The sequence below is a fragment of the Apteryx rowi genome, unplaced genomic scaffold, assembly GCF_003343035.1.
Source record: "Apteryx rowi isolate R43461 unplaced genomic scaffold, aptRow1 scaffold_48, whole genome shotgun sequence".
NCBI lineage: Eukaryota > Metazoa > Chordata > Aves > Apterygiformes > Apterygidae > Apteryx > Apteryx rowi.
Window position 1 is genome coordinate 2,632,903 of NW_020450738.1, and position 19,841 is coordinate 2,652,743.

At 39.0% G+C, this 19,841-nt stretch overlaps 1 protein-coding gene across 9 annotated transcripts in view; it reads right to left on the minus strand.

Moving 5' to 3' along the window:
• The window catches only part of TBCK (TBC1 domain containing kinase), a 138,645-nt gene that overhangs the window by 7,579 nt on the left and 111,225 nt on the right, over positions 1–19,841 (minus strand). For 6 of the 9 annotated variants that reach the window (XR_003255576.1, XR_003255578.1, XR_003255574.1 and 3 more), the window contains 3 exons: positions 14,730–18,354; positions 13,151–13,296; positions 3,702–3,794 (listed from right to left, as the gene is read on the minus strand). Coding sequence is in view for 1 of the 9 variants with exons in the window: in XM_026078343.1 (XP_025934128.1) it covers positions 18,244–18,354 (111 nt within the window). In the remaining 8 variants the exon portion in view is untranslated. Of the gene's footprint in view, positions 1–3,701; positions 3,795–13,150; positions 13,297–14,546; positions 18,355–19,841 lie in introns of those variants that run through there. The other 3 variants (XR_003255575.1, XR_003255572.1, XM_026078343.1) reach the window with 3 other exon arrangements.

A 19,841-nucleotide genomic window follows, 5' to 3' on the forward strand; every position in this document is an offset into this window, starting at 1 on the left:
TGCATCTTAGCAGCACCCCAAGTGCGATTTCATCTCATTGCTATCTCGCTGGAAAATGCAATCTGTTCTCTTTTTCATCCTGCCAGCTGCCTTTGACCTTGGCACACCCCAAAAGCAGAAATCCCCTCCTTCCTTGGTTTAAATCTCTGATCTACCACTTCCATCCTTTTGTTCTCGTCTGCACATTCTTTCACACTCCACTTCCCTTCCTACAGACACAGGTGGCCAGACAACTTCTCTCCCGGGCAGGCACACTCCTTACAAATTCACCATCATGCCAGAACAGTCACAGAGATGAACAACTTAGTCAGTTTGTCTTGTAGGCTCTGTCTTGACAGAGACTGTCCAAGGTTAGCTCCGCAATTTCATAGGAGTAACCAAGACCCATATAGCATATAAGCCTTCTAAGACTGGGCTGTTCTTGGATTTTTAAACTTTCCACATAAGCTTGCAATAGTCCTTAAGCCAAAACCGGACAGACCAATTATCATTAAGAGTATTTAATCTGCAGGAGCACACAGTCCTCCACTTGTGAGCAGGCTCCCATTATGCTAAACACTGTATGAAGTAGTAAAATACAGACAATTTCAGTGAGCTTATAGACTACAGAAGATAAAATGGATGGGGTAAAGGGCGTTATTTGGAGCGGGACTACACTGTTACATCAGTGATTCCCAATGAGCATTTCTGTGACTATTATAACTAATGGATTTATATTTTTTAAGTATTGTAACAGGTAAACAGGTATATGTCTAGTTCTGGATCCCCACACAAGCCACAGGGTTATTTAATTGATAGAACTCTATTTCTCTGCATGCAAACCATGATACTGATTAAGCATTAAGCAATATGTAAACACTCCTCATAATCTTCATTTGAACTACAATAGCATCAAGAAATCCAGCTGCAATTGGATCTTGTTTCTTTATAGTCTGCATGAAGACAGAGTAAAAGACATCCTTCTCCCAAACAGTGCATATTTGAAAGAGTCAAAAACAGGCACATGGTGAGAGAAGAAACAGAGCCATAATGAAGTCAACTGAGCAGCCTCAACTGAATGGCAGAGGTAGGAATAAACTTTCAGTCTTCCAAAGGCAGCTTTCTATCTGCTTGTTCATGTTGCCTCACTGGTGGTTACAAGAAATTGAGGTGAAGCATATCATCCCCAGCTCAGCACAACTTAAGAAATGGGAATCTTACAGCTCCTACAGCTCATCAGTTCATAGCACACAAGGAAACTACAACATTGCTCTTTAATGCCCAAACTATCACAGCTTCATGCTCAGCTCAGATAATTCTGCCAAAATTGAAATATCAAATGACATACTATCATATCATCTCATCAACTTGCACTGGAATACACTCTCTGAAATACATTCAAAAAACTTCATTAACGCACATACCCAGAAGTAAAAAACAATAACCCCAGGAGCCAAAAAGGAGGTAACAATAGCAGAATTCACTGCAGCAGTGGTGTACCAGCACAAGGACAAAAAAATCAAGACCTAATAATGTACAGAAGCCATGCAGAACAAACACGACAGTTATCATTGCATTAAAGACCAGGAAATGGAGACAAATCAACTACTGGAGCATGCCATCAGGTTCCCTCCAACAGTTCAATCTTGAAGTTTCTGGCCAAACAAATGTTATTTACTACCAGCTTCAAGGTTTCATCTCATGGTGTTCATACATGGGCATATCAGATTCAAATAGTTCTCTTTTTAACTGAAAATCTTTTTGGCCACCATGAATCCTAACAAGAGGCACATGGAATAAGACACATCCAAAAACCCAAGCCTGGAACGCTTCATTCTATTTTTCTTTTTCAGGGTCCAAATATGTGTTGCTGCTCTTGGCAGAAGCATTTACCAACAGGAGACAGTGACCAGCTTGGCTCTCAGCTAAAAATGCATAATAATCAGCTGAGTAGGACCATCAGGTTTCCTCCATGTTTCAATAGCAGACTGAGCTCCAGTACTGTAGATATAAAGATTTTTGCAGCTATTCACTATCAAAGTTGGTGAATTAATATCAGAAGATTTCCTGTGCTCGGTGTTAACTGTAAAGAAATTATCAAGCCTGATCACAGTTAAATCTGAGTGATAGTAACATATACAAAGTCAGAGGTGGAAGCAAAAAAGAGTCAATAACTGGCCTACTGTGAAACAGAATCTGCAGCACAGAAGACGACTGGAGACTCACATCTTCCAAATTCCTAGTTAGCACCTCAGCTATCAGCTCTAAGCTGAGTGCACTGCCAGTGGAAAACACCAAAGCCTAGCTCAGTAGTTGGATACAAATCCCCCAAACAATAAGGGAAACAGCAGGATATGAAAGCTGACTAAAACCAAAAGCCCTGGGCAAGAAAAAACATCACAGTGCTGCCATCAGTGATACACCCAGGAAACAATAACTGAAATAGCAGATGGGTACAAAAAGGGGAGCAAGCAAACTGGAAGAGAGAATCTGCTATATGTTTTCCAACAAATTGCATATTTCTCACAATACTGATATTTAATGAGTGTACTATGGCACACTTGTTGTGCTAAATGATTGTCCACATAGACAAAAGTATATAATTTTTTTTTTTGCATGAAACCTTCTGCTCTGCATGTTTTGAATGGATCCTGAGGATCTAAGCTGTTTGCTCACTGAACGAAAGGTATGCCTCTGTCACGCATGACTATGCCTGAGATTTCACAAAGAGGCCATATCTACCTGTGGGTCTCTGCAAAGCAAACATCAGCTTCAGTCAAGGCAGTAAACAAATGAATACTTCTTAAACAAATAATTACACTAGCGCAATACAGGGAGAACGGATGCATTCCAGACTTGTACTCAGTTAAGGAGTTTCTGGACAACAAATTTGTTCAGCAACACTTGACATTAATCCCTTTGTTCTCTGTGCAGCTGAACTTGCTCCCGTATGTTTTCAATAGTTAACAGTTAGACTATGGGGACCTGTCTACTACTTGCAAGTATTCTGAACTCTGAAGAAAGAGCACAATTTCTTTCTTTCTTTTTCTTTTTTTTTTTAAGGTAAAAAACCTGCTCTGCTGTCGGCACATTCTGAATGCCTGCACAAACATTTGATTTGACTTTGCAGGACTCTGATTTTCCCACAGTCCGTCTTTCCTTCTGAATGCAACTGAAGTCCAAACACTTTCAGTAATATCTGATTGTAACTGCCATCCGCACTGCCAACATTCTCCAGTCCTGCTGATTTATCAAGAGGCCCACTGGGAGCCTGAAGACTCTGGATCTTTTGGATTAAGATACAGTAAAATATTCCTTTTAATTAACCATAATTCTGTATAATTAATCTGCACAGAAAGCATTAATTTACCTTGCTATCTCATATTTCCCCAGAGAAAAGCTTTACAGCTCAGGTGATGCCCACATCTATCGTTACAAATCATCATACCTTAATAACTTGGCTTGCAAGTACAAAAACCTTCCCACATGCTCATTCTAATCAAAATAGAAATGCTGCCATGTACAGCATACATTTTCTGTTCTTGCCTCATGACCATCAATCATGAGTTCTGGATAATCCTGTACTATCTTCCCATAGTACAAGTCTTTGGTCTATTTTATAGGGTATGGTGGCATAACAAAGTGAAGGAAATAACTGTTCCCTGCAGGTAGCTGGGCATGGTAGGAAGTGTACAGAAATAGAGACTCTTGCATGCCATTACCTGGTTCTGCAAGGATGGTGATGTATCAGAGATCAGCAGGTTCATATTCTGTTGGTTCCTCCAAGAAGGGACATTAGCACTCAGAGGCTAATCCTGAAGAAATGCACAGAGTATGAAGTTTAGATTCTCCCTCCTCTCTCTCCTGCACGAGAGTTTTAAATAGTCCTTTGATCTCAGAGAATTTTGCTATTTATGATTAATTGTTATGTCATTATGTCCGGAATGGTCCGCATCTAAAAAAACTAAATTAGTTATCTACTTGGATTAACAGATAATACAACATACTGTACAGACTTTCTAAAAGCACCGTTTCTGCTTTCAGGAGCATACAAGCACCTGGGGAGAAAGAGGCTTGGAAGGGAGGCAGGAAGGAGAGACTATATACATTTATGAAGAAGAAAAAGGTAGTGTATAGGACAGGTCTCAGAAGGAAGTATGGTTAGAGGCTGAACACTTAAAAAATCACAGTCCTTTTCCAAATCTCAAGATTTTGACTCACTGATTGACAGATCTGGGCAGAACATTTATTATACTCAGCATCCCTGTGCTCTGCCTTACTCTTTTTTTTTCACTAACATGAGCTTTCCAAGCTTTTAATCAACATGATGAAAACAAAATAATGTCAACTTTCTTAATCCTTCACTTTTAAAAGCTACAGTAAAAATGGCTTTTGGTCCAAATATTTTCTTCCTCTAAATATTTCACAGTGTGCTGGGACAACTATTACTGCTGACTGCAAGCAATCCCAGCACTACACTAAATGTAGCTAGACATGAGAAATCCCAATTCCCAAGCTCCATGGTTATCATTTGGGGGGGGGGGGGGAAGGCCACCCAGCTCTGTCAGAATCAAGCTAATCAGAAATGTGGTAAGGAAAAAAAAAAAAAAGAAAGAGGGATGGAAAAACATTTTTGAAATGAATTAAGTACATGTGCACTCATAGACACAATCTAACTACAGGATGATCCCTCAGAAATTTACTGTACTTTATATTTTTGGAGGGTTGTATATGATCAAAGATTATAAGCCTCTCCTGCAGTGACTTTACTGCCTCCTCTGTGGAGCTCTAACAGAATTAGATTGGAGGTGGGGAAGTATGATTACTTACTGTTCTGCACTTTAGGTGGGGATTGGCTTTCAACATCAGCCAAAAAGTAATCAGCAATTACAAGATGTATTGTGTGATGAAAACCATGTTGTGCACATGTGGAGTATTCTGGCTGCGCACTGTCTCCTCACCAAGAGCTAATGAGATAATTTTCTCCTTGAAGACTATGCCACTGCTAAAATCCAACAGTAAAGACAGCCTTTGCACAAGCAGTACCTCCCGGGGAGCAGGCTCCTGAAACAAAACATTACCTAATTGTAGACTGCAATTCAACAACTACAGCCATCAAAGACTCCTCCTCTCTCTGACAGTAACTGCTCACAAGTGGGATGTGTTATTTGAACGTGAGAAGTTCCAGGACCCGTGTGTATATTCTCAAGGCTGTTTACATCCCTTCACCACAGCTTTGGTGGGTGGCCTTTCTCTGTTTTGCTTTTTATCGTTTCTATTCCTTCTTTCCCCCCAAAGTACCATTGTTATTATTATTATTCTAACTGCTCTTCCTTAGCCTTATTAAGACTCTCTGGCTATAGGAGATATTTTAAATTTTTGTTTAATAAAACAAAACAACAACACAGTAAAGAACCCTCAGGTTATGAAGTGGATTCAGCCAAAGCCTAACATTTTGATCATCCCTGCTAATGGACTGTAGACAGATCAGCATAAAGTATTTAAAGTATTTAGGCCTACGCCTAATTTAAAACTAGGAGTCATGACATTATTGTCAACCTGAAGGTGCCCCAGATCATCTGCATAAGTATTTTGCTGAATCAGGAAAACAGTGAAGGAAAACAAACTTCACGTCCACTAGTATTTGAACTTGTTAAGCTTTCTTATTAAAAAGTAGTCCCTTGAAAATGAAAAGTGAAATAGGGGCAGCAAAGACTAAGAGGATTTTGTAACTAGCCTAAGAGCTCAAGAGGAAAACAGATGCAGTAGGCAATTCTTGGGGTTTTTTTTGTTTGTTTTTTCGGTTTTTTTAATCAGCTAAATGAAATCAGTAAGGACAAATCTCAGCAAGTAATGACTCACTTAGCCTTGTTCTATTGCGCAGGCAGAATGGGTGGTCTGCAAAACACTCGGCAAAACAGGTTAACAATTAATATGGGAAGGACTGCTCTGCCAGCACTTCCCACTGAAATCATTTACAAACAGGCTGCATGTAAATCCTGACCTTTATGAGGGCAGATTTTCCAAGCTCAAGTCCAATTTTTTTAAGTGTTTAGCATCCGGTGTGAAGGCCAGATTTTCAGGAACTTGAGTCTYGTTTAGGTATTTAACATAAGGTGGAGATTTTCCCAAGTCCTTTGTGTAAGTAACTGAAGACCTCTGAAAATGGGCTGTGTGTTGCAAGAAGCAGTTTCTGTTGCAAGAAGCAACCTTTACTTAACCTAGTTCATACCAAGTAGCACAGACAGAACTCTGATATGTTTTTGCACAAAACTGCAAGAGTCCAAAACTGTAATAATTTATGGGGATATTATATATCACAAAGAGGTGAGGCTTTGCGACAGAACAACACAGCATTACAGTAAGTGAACAGGTATACAATGGAGATTACATTAACACTTAATGTAGAGGGACAGTGGAGTAAACGTGATATATCCACTGACAGGCTGGGGCAGGCACATGTCCTTTTCATCTGCGCCATACATGCAGAAAGACTTGGCCAACCACTCAAAAATTTAGAAAAAGGCAGTCCTCCATGCACCTCAAGCAAGAACAGGCTTAAGACTAGCTAAACATACAAGCCTGGGGACCATTATTTTCTGATCACTGACTCCAGTTTTAGATTTAGATGTAAATTTACATAGAGGATAAAAGTGCTCTACGCACCTTGAACTGCCTCACACATTGAATCAAAACTTCCTATCCCTCCTGCCCTGTTCTCCCTTCAAACTAGGGACCTATCCACTGCTGCATGTTCATCTAAGTTGCTTGCTATGAACGACTCCTTCGCAAATTGGGTATGATGTAATGATTAGTGGCTTCTCCAGCATAATTTTGATCTCACAATACCCTGAGTTGTCATCTTCCTGTTTGCCTGTGCAATGAACCAAAAAAATCCCTTAGAACACCAAGCCAAAATTTCAGAAAAATCACTAGTCATGTTCTGTGGTAATTTGTAATTCAGAACTATTACATGCTTTTACTGCTTCAATTACAGTAGTAACTGGACATCATAAAGAGATTAGGGTCCCATATGCCAGCTACTGCACAAACCTTAGACTACCATCTCTAAAGGACTCATAGGTTGGACAGTGCCAGTAGCAAAGGGTCAGGGATGGGATGCAGTAACAGTTATTTAAGGGCTTCTTAGCAGTCTATCATATCCACATTGTCACTCTGCAGTGATCTCTCTAAACTCCTACCTGAAGTTAAGGATAGTTTGGAACTGAAGTGATCGTAAACTCTTGCCTTTTAGAAACCATCTTTAACAACTGATTAAAGTTTTGGTTCCCACATTTATTCCGGCTTCACTTGTCAGTTCCTTGTAAATACTTAAAACAAACAGAAAGGCTGCAATCTAAAACTCTGTCGCCTCTTCCCATTTTCCTAGACTGACTGCACCTCATTTTTAGGGTCTTCCCCTTGCCTATGTGCACTCAGGGATTATTTATAGAAAAAGAGAGAGATACATGCACTGCGCTATATGCACCAGCTCATGGCCTCCCAGTGGTCTTAGCAAATTTATTCTTGTCACCTTGGAGGATAAAAGGCTTGGTTGGAGGTCACTCATGCCACAGAAATTGGAGAGGGAGGAGCTGTAATGGAGGGACGGCTGCAGGAAGGCTGCAGGTGAGCCAGACCTGCCCTCCTTGTTGCCTCAGGGGACCAGAGATACCCAGTGCTGCTTCTGGAAAGGCCTCTCAATTCTTTGGGGCACCAAACGCAATTCTGGTTTGCCAAGGAAAGGCATTGGTGATGCGGCCAGTTTGCTTGGACAATCACTTCTCCTTTTCCACCTAGGCATGACTTCTCCCTCCATGGACATGCACATACGCAGGTAAGGTATAAAAGTGAGGAGTAGCCAGTTTCTATACATAGTTATATTTGCACAAGACCCAAAGGCAAAAACCTGCTAGGGCTCTGTAACTGGCAAAATTTCCATTTGCCAAAACACTAAAATTCCTTTTTGTAACATAGCATCATAATGAGCAGGTTGTCAAAATCAGAGTATAATGTTTAGCCTTATGTACACGTGTTGTGTTAAATTCTCAGCAAGCGTGCTGAGTGCCTGAGGTTTGTCCTACTGCAAGCCTAACAGGATTCACCCAGATCTGGATTCACACAGAGGGGTGTCACAGAGAAGAGATAAGACAGAATGAGAAGAAGCTTGAATAAAATGGAAAGAGGAGGAAGACTGAGGTTCTTTTTTACTTTTTTTCAACATTCACTATATGACCACCAGAAAGGCAGGAAATCTTAAAACTTAATATAATAAATTTCTAACACCCACATGTTTAGATTAGTTGCTAATGTCTAATTTGTGCAATGACTGTTCATTGCACAAATTCTATGTGCAGCACACACAGTAGGGCTGCTTGGCTTTTTTCACTCCCTGATTTTTTTCCTGTACTTCACACAAAAAAAAAAGGAAGAAAAAAAAAAAGCGTAGCCACATTGTCATTGCCACAATGGAAGGTGACAGTTCATGCCACTGTCTCAGGATCTGATAACCCAAGAGCAGCCACAGTCCACGAGGGATGTTGGTGCTCCTGTAACAATCAGTGAGCAAGAGGCAGCAGTTTGAAGTACAGCTCTAAGTGGCAGTTATTCCACCTTGTCAGGAAAGAGTAATTAGTGAATAACTCCCTGTTGACTTCAACTCTCTCCTGCCACCCCCACTGGTCCCCATCCATCATCATGAAGACTTCTCTTGGTGATTCATTAGGAGAAGGCTGCCTGTCCAAGGGAGGCACTGAGAGGAATTTTCTACTTCTCTCCCCCTCCTCCCTTGCACGGCAGCAATCTCATTTCAGTACAAGACCAGGATCCTAATGTCAGTGGCTTTGGGCATCTGCTAATAAGGAACAAGCAACTTGCAGGAGCATGAGACTATGGGTGCATTAAAAAACTCTTCCGAGAAAGAAAACCCAACACATGTTACCAAGAGGGAAGGTGAGTAGAAGGGAAGGGCCTGTGAAAATTTCAATTAAATCCTGGAGGGAGGGTGGACCTGTAAAATACACAGTAAAATCAGTATCAGATAGGGTGAAAGAGACAGAAGAAGCCTGGGCAAATACTGATTTACCTAAGGGACTATAAGAAGAAATGTATGGCAAATCTGTATGCATACAGAGTACCAAGAAGCACAAGGCATTTCAAAAGTGAGAAGTTTGAACAACTGAGCAAAGATAAATTACAACAGCACTGGGCTCTAATTCTGGTTTCCCCTTCAAAAGTCACTGCAGCTTTTGATGGTGCAATTTCTCTCTGCAAAAATGGCAAGAGGAGTTACCTATTTTTGCAAGGCACTCAGATTCATGGATATAATAAATGTTAAGTGCTACATGCCTATTACAAATATTGCCAAAGAGGAATTTCTAGTATTCCAATCCCTTCTAGCTATTATAGATAGTTCAGAGGATCTTTCAAAAAGACCTGAGTTTCTAACAGCCTTGTCAGTTTAAAGAAAGCTGTTTGTTAACTGTATGGCAGTAAACTATGCTAAACTAAACTCTCCATCTTCATTCTCCCAGGTACCTGCTGTAACTAAGGCAGCTTTTCCACATTTGGAGTTGGAGGGTCTCTGTTGCTGAAGAGTCGCAACCACAGAACTCTGAACTGGTCCTGCACTGAGGGCATGTAATTCTCAACAGATCCACCAAGTTCTTCTCTAACATCCTACATCCGATTGTCACCTATTGCTTTGGGACTGGAGAAACAGCATTGCTGTAAAAACAGCTTTATTTGAAATAAAGATTTAAAGTGCCCTCTGGCTCATTCAAATTTCAAAGGGTTTGAGAAAATTTGTATTTAGGGTAGGAACTGAACCAAAGCAAATCAAATTAATTGACATAATGGCCAGAAAGTTAACCCTTTTGTGGAAGCTGAATAGTGTGTGCTCACTACCAGTATGTTTCTGAGTCTCCAGAAACATACAAGATTTTTAAAGTAATAACTATAATTACATAGCAGAAGATAGATTGATTATGTCACTTTTGTGTTCACTGGTGCCAGCATTATGCACTAACCTCCCAAACAGCATAAAGTTGTCTCTATGGATATGACTGAAAAAATTATAGCTCTGACTGTTTTGAGACAGCTTGCTGAGATAATGCCAAGTGAAAAAAAGATTACAGATAAAAATCTGTCTTTCAACAGCTGTTGCAACATGTCAGGAATACCCAGAGGATGAACGTATTCAATTTGTATAAGAACACTGACAGTCTGAAACTATGGAAAACAGAAGAATTGCAGCATATCACAGGCTAATTTATCTAAAATAATGACTGCTAGGAAAGGCTCAATGTCACATGATCGATGCCATGACATTCAGTTCCAAAATTCTGGTCTAGATTTATCTCTGTTAACACACACGATTTATTTATTATCAAGTCCTTTTAACAGAGATTTGAAATGGAGAAAAGGAGRATGGGACAGAAAAATAGAGATCCATCCTAAAAGAAGTGCTTCACACTTTTTAGCTTTGGTATTTTATATAGCATATAAACATGCCAGTGAGATTAGACCCCTGGCTATACCTTCATGCAGCCCTCAATGCATATATTTCTACAGTGAGAATCTGTGAGAGAACTGTTAGCAGAAAGAATTGGGCATTTCACCACTGCTGAGGCAGGCAAAGCTCTCATCCCTTAACAGCCACGGCAGGACATGAAAGAGCTATGCAAACTGATCTGCTTCTCATCCTCTACACATAGCTTTCCTGCACACAACACAAACTCACTCAAATTGCTGAGAGAAAAGAAAGAATTGAAAATAAAAATATATATACTTTTTTATTATGCTTCTGACCTCTGCCTTACGAGGGAGGTTTTTATTGCTGGTATTCTAGGGTTGTAAAGCCTGGTATTGGGTTATTTTTACAGGAGGTGCAAATCCTGATCAACATCAAAGAAAAGTTTAAATATTATAGTCATTGAAAATACATCTTTTTTTTATTTTATTGCCTGTCTGCACAAGAACATTCGTTAAGTTTTTCACATACACTATTAATGTGATTGTTGGATGTAGCTCGCCAACATTTATAACACGCTTTGTAATACTTGGCCTTCTTCATCACTGATACTATATTCCTGATAGATGTTTTGAATTGAATTGTTTGCAGGAAGGCTGAACTTCATTCCTTAGTAGTACTTACTAGGGAAAGAAGTGTTTACAAAATAAGCGATGGAGAACTGATATTGTCATATATCCCTGGCATCCCAAGGAAACATTTGTTCTTAGGAGGGAAATATTTATTCAAAGTGCCTGCATTGTCCTCATACTCTCACATTTGAATTGATCACACTACTTACTGAATTTCTCTTTTTCACATGGTGTAAAATTAGGAAGCATTATTAGCCTCATATTAGTGAGGGGAACTGAGCCACCCAGATCACCCAACATATCAAAAGTTTATAGCAAGACAGGCAATAGAAGCTTGATAACTCAAGCTATTCCTATAATCACTGGATCCCTTAAATAACTAGATTATTCCATGTAGCTGCTCTGTACTAATAGGACTTCATTCATTTGGCCAGCTCAGATGGAAAGAGCTGACACCACCAAATGCTACGATTCTTTAAAACAAGGTCATGCCAGATACCATAGACAGACAAAGAAAACACAAATTTAATACTGCTTCCATTAGCAAATATTAATTAGAACAGTGATCTTCAACTTTTGTGTAGGTTGATCCCATTGAATATAACAATTACCACATTGATTTCTGAGCTGCTCTATTGTAACTGTTCTTTCGCACAGATTCCTGTGTCTGGAATCTAACTTAGTGTCTATACATTACAGAGTATAGCTCCTAAAACATTGAAGGACTATCAGTGGGGAAATAAAATATATGAATTACAACAGTGCCTGTACTGTGGTCACTCTACTGTCATACGCAAGACCACTACCACGGGCAAATTTGTGAACAGGTGTTATCATCACGGTTAAAAACGTATTTTGGGAGAAAGCTTTACAAGCAATATGTTATATATAAGTTGATTCAGTGGTAATAATACTTTACTGAACCTCTTTATTTTGTTGACCAGATTCTTTAAACTCTACATAACATTTGTTTATTTAATGCTGATATAATAAGAGAGCCATACTGCAATATTAAATTATGTTCAGCAACATGATTATGGTAGTACGAGATGAGTTTGTCAACCTAAATTAACAGAATACAGACTCAGTGACCTAACAGATATGTTGGTGCTATTCTTAAAATGACACCACCAGCAGCAAACTTAAAGCCAAACTTAAAGATATACTACTTCCCAAACAGACCATAAATTCTGGCATCAACTCTCAACCCAGGCTGCAAATCAAAAAGAATGACAATACTTGCATTACAGCTTGGGATCAAAAGAAAAAAGAAAACCTATTGTTTTGCTAGTCAAATATACGAATATGATGTTACCTCAGTCAAACATCACTACTTGGAAAGAAATACTCTTTTGGGAGGACTAACGGATCATTCAGTCAACCTTTGCAAACTGGGCCCAGGAGAAGGAGTCAAAAATAGCAAGATAAGACTGATAAAAGCAGTTGAGTTTCCAACTTGGTAGAGGACAGAGGAAGAAACCAGTCTGACTCATCAGCAAAGAAAATATAACTAGATATGGGAGACTAAAAGGCCATACTTATTTCCACACAATTCCCAGACCTCCTAGTAACAAAATATGAACACCGTGAAAGATAGTAAAAGAATACTGAGGTTTTATCTTAACTGAAGAAGCTTCATAAGCTACCCAAACTGAAAATGTAAATTAAATATACCAGAATTGATATTCTGGACAACATTCATTATGCCTTGCAAACAGGAAGAGTGTTTCAGACCAAAAACATAACAGGTTCTCACAGTACCTCTCTGAATGATGAATGATGCAGTTGCTAAAGAGCTCGGATTTTTTTTTTTCAGTCGTGTGATATGTAGCTGTGAAGTCCTGCTTAGAGATACTCCAATAAGCATCTTACCTGACCAGAACAGCAAGGGAACTCTAGATAACTGACTGTACTATACCTCTCTCTCTTAAAAATTTGATCACAGGTGCTCATAGAGCAGGCTCTACTTTTCCAGGGAGACAGGGAAGGTGGGAAAACTAGAGTCCTCATATGAAAGGCAACACTCATAAGGAAGGAATAGCAGATTCATAGCTGGATACATACTTACTGATATCCAGAAGGTCACAGAACAAACACTGCACCACTGTACTATGTCTACACAAATCATCCTAAGGCATGGAAGGAAGGCAATGAATTGAAGTGTACTGGTCTTGTCAGTTAGCTTGTTGATACAGTCTTTTGCTAGAAGGTCATCTGTATTGGAATGAACTTAAAGTCAGCCTCATGACAGATTAAAGCCTGGAAAAATGCACAAGGAAAGGCTGTTGCTGAAATTTAACCCCCCATCCCCTCCAACAAATTATTTAGCCCTTCACACTTCTAGAGATTATCCACGAAATCAGAAAAAAAAAATCACCTAAGTAAAAGAATACATACCCAACTTGGTCTAGCTGCTATGGTTACTGTTTCTGTTTCAGAAATATTGGGAAGACCATCTACCAAATACCCAAGAATGCTGGAGGGGAGAATATAAATCAAAAGGGACAAATCATGCTATATTTTAAAAATAACAAACCAGAAAGACCTGAAATGAACCAGGTTAGGGAAAGCTAAAGAGAGGTAAACACCACATTGTCCCTCCTTTCTGCTACATAAGGTGAGTTGTTCCCATCCTCAGCTGGGAAGCTGACATCGCTACAGATGACTTAGACTTAGAGAAATAAGGATGAAAAAGAGAGACAGATGGGTGCAGGAAGGAAGGTTCCTTACAGATCTAGGCCAGAAGAGACTTCTAGGATAAGGACAAATAGTGGTCACTTGAAAAATAGGCCAAGTAGGACAAGTACCTACTTGCACAAGAGAAAATCTTCGAGGCAAAGCATAATAAAAATTCTCAAAGGACTATGTTCGGTCTAACTAAGGATACTCTAGTTAAACAGCAATTGTGTAATGGTCTGCAATGACCAACAGAAGTGAGATGGCCAAAAGAGGGTCTAAATCCTGTGCTCTGTTCTCCTTGGATGTCCATCTGGGTACCCTGTGGAGAATCTGGTTGTACTGGCAGGAAGTTATAGGCACGGGTGGCTGGGGCAGATGTGGTATGTTTTTAAAATGGAAGGGAAAAACAGACTGGGAGAGGCTGCATTTGCCAGGCCAAACAGTGGGAAATATTTGTTTGGGACGTTTTTCTGCTGGCAGTAGAAGATGTGAACATGGAAGAGTGGTAATTTTTTTCTCCTACTAGATCTTTATGGCATCCAGTTGCAGTCCAAAACCAAAAATGACACATTATAGCTATACAAGCAATCAGAAATCTTTCAAGAACTCTGTGAAAACAGACAACCGCTTGTGGCACCAGAGCAGTGCCAAAATTGGTGGAATAACAGAGCAAACACATTTGATGCTCTTTTCTTAAACTGGGCAAGCACCACAAAACCAAAATATATTCTGTGATAAGAAGTTACCACAAAATGCAAGAATTTTCCCTGAGACTAAAATCTACTTTTGTGACCAAATGCTTGTCCCACATAACTGAATTCAGACATAGTACTATTTATAGGCACAGTTTCAAAAATGCTGACTAAAGTAGCAAGTAGTAGTACATTAGCAACTTGCAGTCAGACCCAGCTGTTAGCTACAGAATTATCTAGAGAGATAAGAATATATAAAAAAATCCTTGTATTTACATGGGAAAAATTGATGTTGTTCAGCAATTCTTCGCATTTCCTGCTTTTACATACATCATCTCTCATGATTTCTCCTGAAAAATACATTTAAAAATCACTTCATAATGTAAACTTATTTAATGGCAGCTCTAAGTCCTCTGTCAAAAATAAATCCATACACAAATGAAATACATAGGCTTTAAATTTTACTCAGCTAAATTAAAAGCTAAGACCAAACTGCAATATAGCTGAAAGCTATAGATATTCAATATTTAAATACTAAAAATAGTTGCATGAGTCAAAAAGAARTCATCGAGCTTGTTAAATATTAGATATTTTTCCCTCAAAAGATAACTTGACTTCTCACTCTAAAAATTAATATATCCGTAGGGCATACAGAAAACTTCCTACCCTTGAGCACCAAAGGAACAAGTAGCTGGGTACACACAAAATCCTGTTTTCCCAAATGCATTCCATTCTCTATGCTTACAGTCCTTTTCTAAGCACCTGTACAAAGCAGAAGGAAACACTGAGCTGAGATTAAACGTGTAACATCATCAGAACTGCTGCACTGGGTGTAGCCCAATCTCCATTTACAAAAGGCAGACGCTTGAGAGGATAGTTGAAGAAGTAGAGCGAGATCTTTCTCTGGTGTATTCTCCCAGCCTCCCTTAGTCATCAGATCATGTATTTCCTGAGCTGAAAACTTTGTTTCAATCACTGTGGTTAAGAGTCAACGATAGAGCTCTTCCATAAAGCTCTCTAATCCTTCTTTTTGAGTATTTTTGTACTTTTGGCCTCTCATAACAACAAATTCCACACTTTTAGGTTGTACTTCTAGGAAAAGGTAATTTCTGGTTTTGGTGCTGAATCTTTATGAGGCAATATTAACAGATGGCCACTGCTTCTTGTACTGCAAGAAATAATGAGTGTTTCCCCTAGTTCTCATATTTTAGTTACTCATGATTTTAGAGACCTCTCTGTTGTTCTATTTTGGTTGCCTCTTTTGCCAAGCTAAAGAGTTTTAGTCAATGTAGTATCTTCTTATACGGACCCAGTTTTATATCCATTCTAATCCTGTGCATCTTTTTTGGTACTACAAAAGTCTGTGTTGCATTCAAAATGTACCATACAGGTTATTTCCATGATGGCATAACAACTTGTTTTGTTCATTTCTTTCATTACAACCACTAGGAACCTCTGTGTCTTTCTGGCTGCTATTAAACAACTGAGATGATGCTTTATTTATCAATGAATTCACTGCTGAGCATCGTTAAAAAATGTTGTTCTCCAAGGCCCCATGTGCGTTCACTCTTAATGAATCATTGTCACCAAGCACCACAAGATCCTTCTCGTTTTCTGCACAGCCAGGCAAAAGTTGGATCATCGTGGATGATTTTGTATTATCAGCAAGCTTGTTACCTCACTGCTCCTCTCCCTTACCAGGTCATTTTTGGAGTCAGCTGAGTAGCACTGGCCTCAGCATGTACCTTTGCAGAATCCCACTGCTATCTGAGGAACCCTTCCATCTTTCCCTATCTTTTGCTTCCTATCCTTTACACAGTCAATCTGACAGACACCTTAGACTCTTAAAGACTCGAAAACTTCTTGACAGCTTCAGTAAACTATGTTTACCTTAGACCAAAGAAAGCCCATATACATTAACACATTTATACAGCATTGTAATTTCACACTATAGACAGAACACAGTTGAGAAAAAGGGAGCTAAAGGGTGCCCTCCTTCCTCCATAGTCTCTTCTTTCTTCATCATACTTTTCCAATAGGGTATCAAAACCACTAAATCTCCCTGCAGATATCACATTGTGCTAGAGATTAGATTTTGAAGATTCAGAATAAAAGCTTCCGGCCTTCTCATAGGCTCTAATAAAAAGCACGCTGCCAAACTCACATGGCCAACTACTATGCCACTGTGGCCAGGTGTTCAGATCATCGTTGGTGTCATTTTGTTTGTTTACAAAATACTGTTTATATCCCACACTTCAGTGATTGTTAAGCCTCATGCCAGGCCAGTGTTTTCTTAACTTTAAAAATCTAGAAAGAGAAATCTCTAAGTTTCTTCTCCCCCTCTGACTAAAGTAAATTCTTCCAAATTCCCATCAGGACATTTAATTTCAGAGCATACTGTCAGTCTCATATTTTCACAACCGGTGTTTTTGGATTAAAGGTACTATTTTCAAGTGATATTCATGAAGACAGAGATCCTTTTCTTTTCCTAACCCTTTTTTAAAARCTATTTTTAGAATAATGGATTTGACATGCCAGCAAGGTCAACCCAGAATTTTGAGGGGGAGAAATTAGGTGTTTTCCTACATCTCCTGAAAGGTGTTGTTTGTCTGAATCAAGTTTATTCTTAGCTCCTTGGCAACAGAGAGACCCCAATTCCTGTTTCTTTTGTGCTTTCAATGCTCTTGGCTTCTGATTGCGAAGTAATTTCCACGTCTTCTAGCAGCCAGTCACCTTAGGCCCTTTGTGGAACCTGCTTTCACTCAACTACAGCACTCGCATCGAAACGGTTTAAAATAGGATTGCTGCCTTGATCTCTCTTAGTTTTAGGGCTCAGGTTTAAGAAACAGGCATTCAAAAATCAGCACCACCGGCAGAAAGAACAGTGAAGTGAACTAAATACAATGTTCTGCCTCTTATTAGAGAGTGAACTGCTACAAAAGTGATTACGTGAGACTGTTCTGATATGAAAATTAAAACTGCATTGTTTCTTTTTAAAGCATGAACTTCTAACATGTTTAGGCACTATTTCTGGAATAACTAATCTTTTGTTATAACCCGAAGCATTGTCAAAGTCTAAGTCTCTGGTATAGGTAATTGTTTCCAAAATTGTTGGTTTTGCTGTGTTTCAGGAAATAGGATGTTAAATTCACACAAGAGTAGGTCTTCTCCTCTTCTCCAGCAGATGATACCATTTGGATTGACTCATCAGCAGCTCGTACAGTGATTTCTAATCTAGGACACATCTTTATTTCCAATCCAGACCAAAAAATGCTTTCTCAAAAACAAAGTGGGTCACACGATACAACAATTATTCTTTAAAATATTAGAGAACACACTTTTTCCTCGTTTGATACACAGGATACAGTTTGAGCTTGTTACTCTCAATATTCACAGTAAAATATTTTGAAAAAATAATTCATATAGTGCAACTTAGAGCCATCAAGTGCCAGCTTATTTTGTTCTGCAGAAATATTTCTAAGATACCAAATGTCAGATAAGTTACTCTGACTTCGTGTGTTCAAACTCGCTCAACCAGTTGCACACTTCATCACTGCTGAAAGAAGTTTCTTAGAAGATTTGAAGCTTCACATTTTTCATCTGTTTCGACTCAAGTTCTGTATCAAAGAATAAACACAAAACTCCTTGCTCTAGATCTGCAGGGAAAGTCACTGATCAGCTGGATAGCTTGTATAGTGGAGACATCATAATGCCCGTTGGGTTCATGATATTCACATTGTACTGAAGAACCTCCTTATTTAGACACACTGTCCTGATCATTTACAGTCACTTATATTTGTGGAGAAGGAACAGTGAGGAGACCAGTTGGCTTTATCTTGTTTATTCCTCCATCCAGGATGCAGACCCGTGGGTATTTGTTTTTCACTAGATGAGCTGCAAACTGAAAGAGATATCTCATTAGCACATTGCACATATAGTCCTTAAATCAAAGTAACTTCTAATGGTAAGAAAACCAAGTTAAACAATAGAAAAAACAGGCTCCAGAACAACTTTTTTTGCACCTAGTCCAATACAGAAACACAGGCCTGTATGTTATAACAACTGGAATGAATTTGGTTGTCATGAAAGTGTCACACTGATAACTTTGAACATTATTTTCTCTGTTTTGCCAGGTTTTTACCTCATGCTAACATGATTATTTGATCTCAGAGTACTCACTGGAACCCCTCTCAAACAGTGTGAAATAGCAGTTATTTTTCTCTGGAATAATCTAATTCCCAGCTGTTTTCTGCAGGTTCCCAAATGTGCAAGCATCACAGTTTGACAGTATAGGCATTCATTTACCTGTCAAATGTGTCTGACATGACTTTATTTCACAGCCACCAGATCTGAATTTGAGCTCTAGTGTCTGTACTCTCTTGCAGTCTCTTTTGTTTTAATCTGCCCATACGCTGATTACATAGCACACAACAGTCCTTTAAAGCCTTTCTCCCCAATTCATCCATCCCATAAACCAAACACACGGGTTCAGTCTCCATGTAGCAACCTAACATCTAACTTAACACTCAGCTTCATGAAAAACTGCTACACTGATGAGGCCTACAAAGAAACAGTATTTTGTACATCACACCTCAAACTTACTTTCTAAATACTGACTGTAATAACCCAAAGAGGAAGCCACTAAAATGGTTGAATCAAAGAGAAACTGCAACAGTTTTAACTTATAATTTCCGATAGCTGTAAGAAAAACTGCACTACCATCCTCGTCTGTCAGATTATTGCTTTACACTTGGTTGGCAAATTAGTACCATTTGTAAAGCAGGCAAGTGGTTCCAAATGGCCTAACAGGAAAGTTGTAAAACATTCATACTTCCCTTTTTGACCCTTTAAAATGTTTTGTGATACTTTTCCAGAACCCCATGTAAGTATGATGTGCAAATAACCAGTTCTGCACAAACAACTAAATTACCAACTTCAGAACAGCAATAAACCCCCCTCCATATCTCATACATGGATTTTTTTTGTTTCTTGCTTACATTCCTTATTAGCTGTGATAGTAGAACAGATACTAAGGCAGAACAAGATGTACTACATTATTACCTGATCAAGTACAAATATTGAAATAGTTTCTTTATCAGAGACAGGCAAAAGTTCACAGTAGCAAAGTTTTAAATGTCTTCCATAGCCAGAACTTTTGTTTCACAGTGAAGGTATTTTTTATATACACATGGAATTAATTTCTGTACATCTGTATGTCAAAGTTATTGCATTCCTTTCCCAGTGTTTCAGGATGGATTTGAAAAGGGAGTGAGCAACTAGTACATGATCTGTGACCACTGAGGACTTGTTGAGGCCAAATAAGAGGTTAAAGCAGAATAAGAGGTCACAACAGATCAATCAGGACATTTTGGCTGTCATGTCTGTTTC